This window comes from Arvicanthis niloticus, chromosome 1 (genome assembly GCF_011762505.2).
Source record: "Arvicanthis niloticus isolate mArvNil1 chromosome 1, mArvNil1.pat.X, whole genome shotgun sequence".
NCBI classification, from domain to species: Eukaryota; Metazoa; Chordata; class Mammalia; order Rodentia; family Muridae; genus Arvicanthis; species Arvicanthis niloticus.
In genome coordinates this window covers 76,328,806-76,339,836 of record NC_047658.1, presented here as the reverse complement: position 1 = coordinate 76,339,836, position 11,031 = coordinate 76,328,806, and the positions used below count along the sequence as shown (strand labels likewise).

At 36.0% G+C, this 11,031-nt stretch overlaps 1 protein-coding gene across 1 annotated transcript; it reads right to left on the bottom strand.

The window, feature by feature from the left end:
* Window positions 1–3,563: 3,563 nt before the first annotated feature.
* Window positions 3,564–9,551, bottom strand: LOC117718006 (olfactory receptor 5P60-like). The gene is made up of 2 exons (XM_076940438.1): window positions 9,542–9,551; window positions 3,564–7,467 (listed from the first exon to the last, which is right to left on the bottom strand). The coding sequence occupies exon 2, from the start codon at window positions 7,436–7,438 to the stop codon at window positions 6,494–6,496; it is 945 nt and encodes a 314-aa protein (XP_076796553.1). The 5' UTR covers window positions 7,439–7,467; window positions 9,542–9,551; the 3' UTR covers window positions 3,564–6,493.
* Between the last annotated feature and the right edge of the window lie 1,480 nt (window positions 9,552–11,031).

Here is an 11,031-nt window from a genome sequence, read left to right as displayed (position 1 = left end):
TAGCTATAGCTTCAAGTACTATATATATATATATATATATATATATATATATATATATATATATATAGAGAGAGAGAGAGAGAGAGGGGGGGGGGGCTTGTCATGTCATTGATTTTAGTATTTTAGCTGAATTGCTTTAAATTACTCTCCATTTAATTTAATGTTGGTATTGGCTTGCAAGATATTGTTTTTATTATTTTTAGGAATGCACTTTGTCTCCCTCTGCTTTCAAAGATTTTAAAATGACAGAGTGTTGGATTTCATCAAAGTCTTTTTCAGCATCTAATAAGATGATCATGTTTCCTTTTCAGTTTGTTATATGGTGAATTGCATTGATAGATTTTCATACACTGAACCACCTGTGCATCACTGGGATGACACCTGCATGATTAAGGTGGATGGCTAATTTTCAACACAGCCATCTGGAATGTTCAAGAAGCACTTAAATGTTGTTGAACATCCATACTTAACCATCTTACACCCAGAAGAATGTCTACAAATCAACAAGTAAAGTGGTAGCATATGCTGACAAGGATGTGGAACAAGAGGAGCGCTCTTCTTTTGCTGATGCACATGTGCAAACAAGTACAGCCACTTTGGAAATAAATTTATCTGTTTCTCAGAAAATTGGGAATAATTTTAACTCAAGACTACACTATACTACTCCTGGGCATATACACAACTGAAGAATGAGTAAAAAAAAATGAGGTACATCTACAGAATGGTATATTTTTCAGCTGTTAGAAATGAAATGAAGACATCAAAAAATTGCAGGCAAATGAATAGAACTTGAGAATATAATCCTGAGTAAGGTGATACAGAACCAGAAAGACATCTCTGATAGGTACTCACTTATAAGTGGACATTAGCCATAAAATACAGGATAACAATCCATAGATCCAAAGAAACCAAAAGTGGGCCCAAGGGAGAATATGTGCATCTCACTCAGAAAGGGAAACAAAATAGTCATAGGTGGTGGTTGAAGAGAGGGAACTGGGTGGACAGGGACTTAGGAGAGGTATGAACATGTGTTGATTGGGTAAGGGGAGAGCAGGAAAAAGTTGGGAGTGAGAATAAAAATTGTTGGGGAGCATCTATGGGACCAGGTGATGATATGGGATAGAAGAGGCTACAGGAAATCAATGGGGTTGACCTAGCTGTTATTCCAACTACCTGGGGATATGGAGACTGAAGTGGCCACCTCCTGTAAATGAGCAGAACTTCCAATGGAAGGAGGGGACATCAACCCACCCAAAAAAACCTTAAACATAAATTTTATCCTGCCTACAAGATATACAGGGATAAAGATGGAACAGAGACTGAAAGAACAGGCAACCAATGACTGGCCCAACTTGAGACCTATTCAATGGGAGAGCCTACCCATGACACTATTAATGATACTCTGCTATGCTTACAGACAAGAACCTAGTATAATTGTCTCCTGAGAGGCTTTATGCAGTGGCAGATGAAAGCAGATGCAGAGACCTATAGCCAGACATCAGGAAAAGCTCTAGTAGTTTTGTGGTAGTGTGAGGGATAGAATTGAGAAAGCAAGATGGGTCAAGGACACCACAGGGTGTCCTACAGAGTCAAATAATCTGGTTCCATGGGCTCTCATAGAGGCTGAACCACCAACTAAAGAGCATGAAATGGCTGGGCCCAGGCTCCCTATACATTTGTAGAAGACAGGCAGCTTGTTTTTCATGTGAATCCCCTAACAATTGGAGAAGGTCCTGTCTATGACTGTTGCCAGTCATTGGATCCTCTTCCCTTTCCTGGTCTGCCTGGTTGGGCCTCAGTGGGAGAAGAGTACTTATTCCTGCTGAGACTAGATGCCTCAGGGTGGAGTGGTACTCAATGGGGTCTTTCCCTTCTCTGAGGAAATGGGGGGAGGGATTCATAAAGAAAGAACTGAAAGTAGAGGATGGGGGTACAATTGAGATGTAATGGGAATAAAAATACATTTTAGAAAAAATGGGGTGACAGTGGGTAACAGGGATGGATATTTTCTCAATGAGTTACATACATGCATGGGATTATCAAAATGGTAGCCATTATGTGATATCCATTTACTAATAAAAAATATTTTAAAAGAGAATTGTGGCTGAGAAATGGAAGTGCTGTCAGATGGTGTTGACTGGAATGTTTAGATAATTCTATCACTTATCATTCCAGGAGACTTACTAGGAAGCAAACTCTAGGTCTTTAGGAAACAGTGTTCATGACAAAAATCAGCTTACAGAAAAGTAGAAGATAAGGAAATGATGGATTGAAAATTATTAGGATATAGAACTTTCTGACTGTTAGATGGGGATTAATTAGATAGGAGGGAATACTATGACTTCAATGGCCAAGATGTGGTGAATGGGTGCTGTGATCCACTCTAGTCTCCTGTTGAGGTTACCAGGTAAAGTAGGAAAACAGAGGGTAAGGTTACATAGCAGTAAAATCTGTTACTAACACTATGGCCATTTGTATCATAGGAACAGACATTGTCAATTCAAGACTTTGAAACAAACATAATTTCCTTAAGTTCTCATAGAGAAGCTCTCACTAATATCCTCCCTTTTGATTTTAAAAATTCATTTCTCTTTACTTTTTGAGTGTGAGTGCTTTGTCTTTAAGGATATGTACCATATATATGCATACAGGACCCTTTAGAAGGCAAAAGAGTGTGCTGAATCCCCTAGATTTGGAATTGTAGATGGTTTGAACCACAATGTTAGTTCTGTGAACTAAAGGCAGGTCCTCTGTAAGAGTAATGGGTCCTCTTATACACTGAGCCAGCTCTCCAGTCCATTGAATCTCCTCTTAGTTCCACCAGATATCACATTGTCATTTATCTTTAGTCTGCCTTGTCTGCTTCTTTATTTGTTTCTGTTTCATTTAGTGTGTGTGCTTGTGAGTGTGCACATGTGTACACAAGAATGTGCAAGTGTACACATAAAATCACAACTTTTGTGAGTTAGTTCTTTCCTTTTACCATATTGGTCTCTTGGATCAAAGCCTGATCATCAGGCATGGTGGCATTGCTTTTTTCCCAGTAAACATTGGCTTCTTCATATTATCAACTCTCATTTTGGGAACTTTATGCCTAACTCCTCTAACAGATTGTTCCCAGTATTTAGAATTCAACAAACTTCTCCATATACCTTGTAAAATTTTAAAATGTTCCTAAGTGCATGAGACTTTAAAACTTTAGTCACATAAACTCCAAATTTTTAAACATAAAATTAGTCTCCCTATAAACCCTGGTCTGAGTGGTCAAGTATTCTGTATTTTACATTTTGTATTGGCTGAGCTTGAATTACATTAATATTGCTGAATGGTCATTAGTAACTTAATGACCATTCAGAAATATTAATGTAAGTATCAATGAAGACTTAATGCACTTTCTTCATATGTTTGAGGATAGTTTTTGAAGAAGACAGGAAAAAGTAATCAAAAACCACCAGTATCATTGTTCATGACAAGAATTTTTTTTCTGGAATCTTGAGTCAGAGCATTAGAATTATTTTACAAATAGATACAAAATAGCCATTGAGCCATTCATTCCATATAGATGTTTTTATTGTGTATTTATTGTATTGTTAAACTAAGTAGATACTTAAAAAATTGTTACTGAATGAAGCAATTCTCATAAAATTAATACTTCAATAGAGAGTATACTAGAGAAGAATCAACCTTTTAAAACATAGAATGTAGTGGGGAAGAATAACTGGATCTTATCTAAGTAGGAAAAGTAGCTGTGTCAGGGGTGTGTTGTGTTAGTTTGTGTAGGCTAGGAATAAAATCTCCATGGAGCAAGTGCTATTAGAGCAAGAAACTAAGATGGGCACCTGGATTTTATTCTAAAGTGACTGAAAATATTTAAAAATTTAAAATAGGTGTAGACTAAAATTGGGGTGTTTTAAAATACATGTTTACAGACATTTATCTCGTGAACATTTCATGTACAATAAACACCAGCATGTGAAGACATACCTACTGGTGCTATAGTGTAGTATAGGTATAATATAGATTATCCCTAAATATCATGGGAATAAACAGGAACTTTCTTATTTGATCTGTGTCTAACTCCACAAGATGAAAATCATACCTAACATACCCATCAGGAACAAAACCTGTGCTAGACAGGTGATAGGCCCTAGGGAAGAACCTACTATCATTATTCCCCTCAGTGGACAAAGTATCATGCCAATTTGCAATAACTTATCATTAGATATACAGATTAGTATGTCTCCCAATCCTTATAATGGTTTCTATTTGTAGTACATAGTGATTAACAACAACAACAACAAAAAAAACAAATGAAACAAACCAAACAAACAAACAAATAAATGAAACACTTGCCAATGTGCAGAGAATTGAAGACTGTGGAAGGTTCAACAGTATATGGAACTTTTTTCTATACCATACCTCCTTTTCTCCAAGTTCATAAAACATTGTGTGAGAATGATGGTGGATGACTACAAATAAATAGTATTTTCAGGGCACAACACAATAATTGCAAATATGGCCTCAAGTTAGCACTTTTCCCCTTTTCCCACACATTTCATTTATTTACATTTCATATGTTATTCCCTTTCCCTATCCCCTGTCATTAATCCCCTATCCCATCCCTCTTTCTTCTTCTTTGTTTTTATACTGTTTAAATTACATGCAAGTATTAAGATCAGTTCTAGGTTGAAGAACCAGCAATATAATAAATGCAAATAGTCAAGGAAGAAGCAAGACAATAAACCCAGATAGTCAAAGAACATGCAGGACAATAAATAGAGCCCCGTGATCACTGGAGTGATCACTATTTCTAAGAGTTTATCAGGATGACAAAAATATCTGAGCCTAGTTCCCTTCCTAGCCCAAACCTACTTCTTTGTTTTAGCTTAAGATTTAGATTCCTGCCTGTAATCACTTCTTTGTTCTAGCCTAAGATTTAGATTTCTGACTGAAGTTACTTCTTTGTTTTAGCCTAATGTCAGATTCTAGCCTGCAGTCCATTTCCTTGTAATTGGCCAATGTCAGATTCCTTCCAAGCAGCCCATTTTGTTGTCCTTGGCCAATGTCAAATTCCTGCCAGGGAGCCCCAAAAGCTTTCCAAATCTACCCCCACCCACTTTTTTATTGCACAAACAAAACTGAGCCTGTCTTAGGGTGTTCTGACAAGAATGCCTGCCTTACTAGTCTTGGAATATGCATTATCAAAAGCAATGCACTTCTGTCTTAGGTTGGTAAGGCTCTGTGCAGAATCTTTTCTTGTCTTGCCAGCCTGTTAAGTTAATAGCTCTGTCTAGGGGTCCATTTTCAGTTTCAGATAATGTACTTTGGCTGCCGACCTGTTGATGTAGTTAGAGACAAGCTTTAACACCATGAGCAGGAATAAAAGTATTCCCAGGACAAAAGAAGCTAGCCTGATCAAGCTATATATGCCATTCCTGAAGTTTGATCAAAATGGAAATAACTGACCTCAAGTCATGTATAATTTTATCAGCATTATCTGCAGCATCAAAGCTCAACAGAGCAGCATTCTTTAAATTCATAATCTCACTAGGCAAAGTTAAAACATCAGAGAGGTGTTAGAATTGTGCCAAATATGCTACAGTTGTCTTTAAACTTTTTTATAATTATAATGACAATCATTGTAAATTTTAGAAGTAGCACAACTCCAATGGTATTTGTTATGACACTCAAGTTGGCTCCTAACTCTTTAACCCTGAACTTCTTTCTGATAATTTGAATATGATATAGAGCATCAATCCATTGTTCCAAACACCTATATAAATCTTGTATACTCAACATATTGGTAACATTTTTTGCTAGATTATTAACAAAAGTAGCTATCTTAACTTATGTCACAGCAATAGCAGAAGTTTTAGTCCTAGCAATTAACAAAATTAAAGCTGTTATAGTAGCAATAATCAAGCCCACTACCCTCTTGCTTTTGCATAAAGCCTAATTCACTTCTTCAAGCACTTTCAAACTTTTTTCAGAGAATGAAGGTTACCATTTCTGACATCCAGATGCCAATATCAAAGAAAATCTTAGCAATAAAAGGAACATGGGCATGGAGTCCACAGGTAGCTGAAGAGTAATTGGCCACTTATAACTTCCAGAAGGAAAGTAAATTATCTATAAGGTCAAGGCCTCTGGTATGTTAACCATGCTTCAGTGGAAGATTAAATACCAAGTATGTACAGGTAGCACAAGATGAAATCGATAAAAACAAAGAATTGAATGTGTAGAAAAATGAGTTTAACTGAGAAGAGTTTGAGAGCAGCTGAACATGATCAAAATACATTGTATAATGTTCTCAAAGGAATATTAAAAACTACAAAATTGAAGTGCAATAAAATGTAATAGCTATGTGCAGTGAGAGAAAAGAAGATTCAGGCAAAAGGAATAACAAGAAGGTGAATAACCAAATTTAAGATGATGGACTTATTGGTTTTGGGTAATTGTCATCATTATAGTGAGTTTTACAAAACAGATTACACTAAGAAAATATTTTCTTACCAAGATGTCGCTTCAGAGCACCCTTAATCTCATTATTCCTGAGGCTATAGATGAGGGGGTTCAACATGGGCACCACCACCATGTAGAATACAGATATCACCTTGTTCTGGTCAGTGGAGTATCTGGATTTAGGCATCACATAAACGAATATAACTGTTCCATATAACAGAGTGACAACAGTGAGGTGGGAGGTGCATGTGGAGAAGGCCTTCTGTCGACCTTCAGGGGAGCACATCTTCATAATGGTAATGAAAATATAGGAATAGGAAATGGCTACAATAATCACTGTTAGCATAGTAACTGAAGTAGCAGAAAATGAGATAACAACAACAGAGACACTGACATCAGAACAAGATAGTTCCAGCAAAGGAGCAAAATCACAGTAAAAGTGATTGATTCTATTTGGTCCACAGAAAAACAAAGAATAAAAGGAAAGAGTAAAAAAAGAAACATTAAGAAAACCCTGTATATAAGATCCTACAACCAACTGGATACAAGCTTGTGTGGACATTTTGGTAGAATAAAGCAGTGGGTTGCAGATTGCTACAAAGCGGTCATAAGCCATGGCAGCCAGAAGGAAGCATTCAACTGTCCCAAAGAAAGCAGCTGAGCCAAACTGTATAGAACATCCATGGTAGGAAATGGTATTTTGCTTTACCAGGAAGTTAACAAGCATATTGGGTGTGACCGATGATGAAAGGCCCATGTCAACAGAAGCCAAGTGGCTGAGAAAAAAGTACATGGGGTGATGGAGTTGGGAAGATATTCTGATGAGAAGGATGGTGCTGAGGTTCCCGAACACAGTCACCAGGTAGATGCATAGGATGATGGCGAAGAGGACAACTTTAAGAACTGGGTCATCTGTTAGTCCCAATAAAATGAACTCTGTCACTGCAGTGTGGCTCCCATTCTCCAAGAAAGCCATGGGACAGTGTAGCTGCTGATAGATTAAAGCTGTGATAGAGACAGTACAAAATAGGATTTATAAATATGTCACTTCATTTTATTTTATCAGGGCATGGAAAACATTACAAACTAATATATTATTTAAAACATTGGATCAATTATTGATGTTTTACTGGCATTGTCATTATTTTTACATTTATGTGCAATAATTATTTCAAAAATTATTTACACACAAATGCTAGAAATGTGTTATAAATAATAAAAAAATATTTAAATTTACTTATATTGAAATATACAAGATTGTCATTAAGGTTAAAGTTTACAATTATGACACATGGTCTGGTAAGAAAGCTTTGTAGGTAAAGATTGTTGTCACCAAGATGACTTGTTACAGCTAGAGTTTGATACCTGTATCCAACAAAATGGGAAAAAATAACCAACTCTTGAAAGTCATTCTTGTTAGACACACATATACTATGTTACCAGTACCCCTTTAAACAAACAAATAAATATATGAATACACAAATAAATAGATAAATAAATATAAAATGATGTGAATCTTAAAAAATAACAATGTTTTTATTATAAGTTTAACAAAAGAATAAAATATAAAAGCATAGAATTAAGCAATGAAGACTTAAGCTGTAGCTATTATTAAATTCTTACTACATAACCAAAATAGGATTAAAAACACTTGTATGTCTTTCTATTTTCATTCTTATGAAGTTGCATTGTTCTTTTTATCATTTCTATATTTTAGCAGAAAATATTTTAAGTTAAGTAACACACACACACAAAGTAATCAATTTTTGGAGCTTCAGGATTGGCTCAGTTATTAAGAGCACTTGGTGAACTGGCAAAAAACAATGGTTTGTTCCCCATTAAGCTCACTGAATTTTCTAGCATGAATCAGTTGTTACAGTTCTGAAGACCAAAAACTCTCTTGTGGCCTTCATACTCACCAGGCACACATATGTTCATGCAGACAACATTTACATACAAAATAACAAATCTTTAAAAAGAGAAGTAGATAAAACACCAGGTAGGTTGAATTGGGAGTATTTCTTTTAGTAACCATGCTATAAAATGATGAATGGCCACACAATTGAGGGATATATAAATTAGCACCAATATCAGAGTAAAATTTCAGCTTTCTGATGGGGAATACTGTCTGCAAAATTGAAAAAAGATCACGTTAAATTTACAAATCTGACTTCCAGTTGTAAACTTATTAAATATTTTAGATTCCTCTAAATAGGTCATTGTTCTTTAAAGTAATTTGAAATATCAATTTTATCATCATGTTTTCTCAATATATAGCATGTTAACAGTAATTCTTTAGACAGACCCACTCCTTTTCCAGTGTCACAGTGTTTTCTAAGTGAAATATTTTGGAATGAATTCACATGCTTTTCAACAAAAGACAGTGCCCAGTATTCAACCTCAGTAGTTAAAAGATTTATCAAGGTTGGGTATTGGGTTACACTTCTGATTGTGCATTACCAAACTTATAAAGCCTTTGATTAACATTAAAAAAATTGTATAAAAGCAAAAAGGGAAAGGGGGTATGGGATAGGGGTTTTCTAGGGAGGGGAAATGGGGAAAGGGGATGGCATCTGAAATGTAAATAAAATATCCAATAAAAAATCTAAAAAAGATTTATCAAGGGTCACCTAGCAAGGGGCAGATTGACTGCCATCCCTCACATTCTAAATTTACCTCCTCATTTTTTCTGCAGTGATGCCTGTGAGGCTGGCACATTCACTCCATAAACAAAGCAGGTTCTTGCACAGGATTTCCCCTAACAGTAAGCTGCCAAAGTATTTCAAAGCTAGTGAAGTTGTTAGCCTGTTGGTGAATGCTACATGCACACAGCTATGAAGGTCATGTTGTTTTCTGGTCTTGCTAACAGATGGATAAATAAGGAATTTATGAAAACTTGTTTTAATACCTGTTTATTCTGATCAACTTATTAGTGAAATACAAGGAAATTCTAAGAAAGTTTCTTTCCCCCATTCTGTTATATAACTGTCCATCTGACATATTTCTATACCATGGTTTGAAATATAATACATTTCAAAGAATAAAGTATCTCCGTTTAACAACAAAGTCAAACTCTTACCTTTTGAAAAAAGAATTCATTTTGAAGTAAGAAGTTTAAAGTTATTATGATTTTATAGATATAAATCTCTTTCCTACTTTCATTGTTTATCCCTGAGGATAAGTCCCTGCAGAGGCTCTGGATTCCAGGGTGAATTCAAATCATCAGTGAGCATTACCTTTACTCTGGTGAGTACTGAGCAGGTCATCTCACACAAACACAATTTTCAAGGAGTCTGTTAATCTCAAACAATCCCTTGTTTTCCTTTTTATGTGAGTATTGGTGCACTTTTACTTGGTGATTATGGGATGTACATGATAACAAATTATGTTAGATAAATGTTCCTTCAATTTGATATCTGTTTCAGGTTAGTGTACATTAGAAGATATAAACTAGTCATTAAAATGGAACATTTTGTTTCTTTCATTCATGTGCACCATTTTTTTTTTTTAGTATTTTAGTGATTGATGTAATATACTCTATTAGGTACTTAGGTAAATATAGGGAGGTTGTGATTAAAAATTGTGTAATTGTTTGAGGCACACATCATTTTTATAGATGACATTTTTATAGAGAGTATAAAATGTCATCATTACCTAGAAAATAGTGCATAGAAATAAGTACATATGATCTCCAGTAAGAATTAACATTTCATAGTTTATACCTTAAATGTGTGGCATGTGGTCTCACCTTTCATGCTATCTATCTTGGAGAATGAAAGGCACAGTAATTCTCCCCCTGAAGACTCACCTCAACATTCTCCTAAATCTTACTTTTATTAACTTCTACAGTGAACCCTTGATGGAACTCTAATAAAACTGGTTGACCCTAAGCATCAGTCATTTTTCAATCAAAGTTTCTCCTGTCCAGCTTAACATAACTATCCTATGAGTGGCTATATCCATCAGTGGTCTGAAACAAGCAGATACCTGCAGCCCAACATTGAAAGAGGGCAAGGACACCTAGAAAAAAGTTGGGGGGAAGGATAGTGGGCCTAGTAGATGGGAACTCCACAGAAAAATCATCAGGTCAACAAACCTGAACACCTGGGAGTTCTGAGAGGCTGAGACACCAACCAAAGAACATTCATGAGCTGGAATGTGGCCCCTGACACATATGTAGCTGAGAGGCAGCTCAATATTCATGGCTGCTCTGTCTGACCTCGAGGGAGAGGATGTGCCTAATCCAGCAGAGACTTGCTGTACCTGGGTAGGGAGATACAAAGAGAAGAAGAAGGAATGGGAGGGAAGGGGATCAGTGAACCAGGGACGTGGGGGGGGGAGCAGCTTTCAAAAACTTAAAGGAATAAAACAAACAAAAATCAAAGTCCTGTCCCTTCTGGCAGTGGAGAGGCAGAGACATGATCAGCATTGAAAACTCCCTGGTACACTAGCAGGAAGTATGGAACAATGAATGACAGAATAAACCCTATATCAAAGAAAAATGACATATCCAAATTGACAGCAACATTGCCCTCTGACCTTCATATCCATACTATGGCATGCATGCAC

Bases quoted from the DNA above. Each gene is read 5' to 3' on its own strand.
- LOC117718006 (XM_076940438.1), bottom strand. From the start codon at position 7,438: ATGGCTTTCTTGGAGAATGGGAGCCACACTGCAGTGACAGAGTTCATT.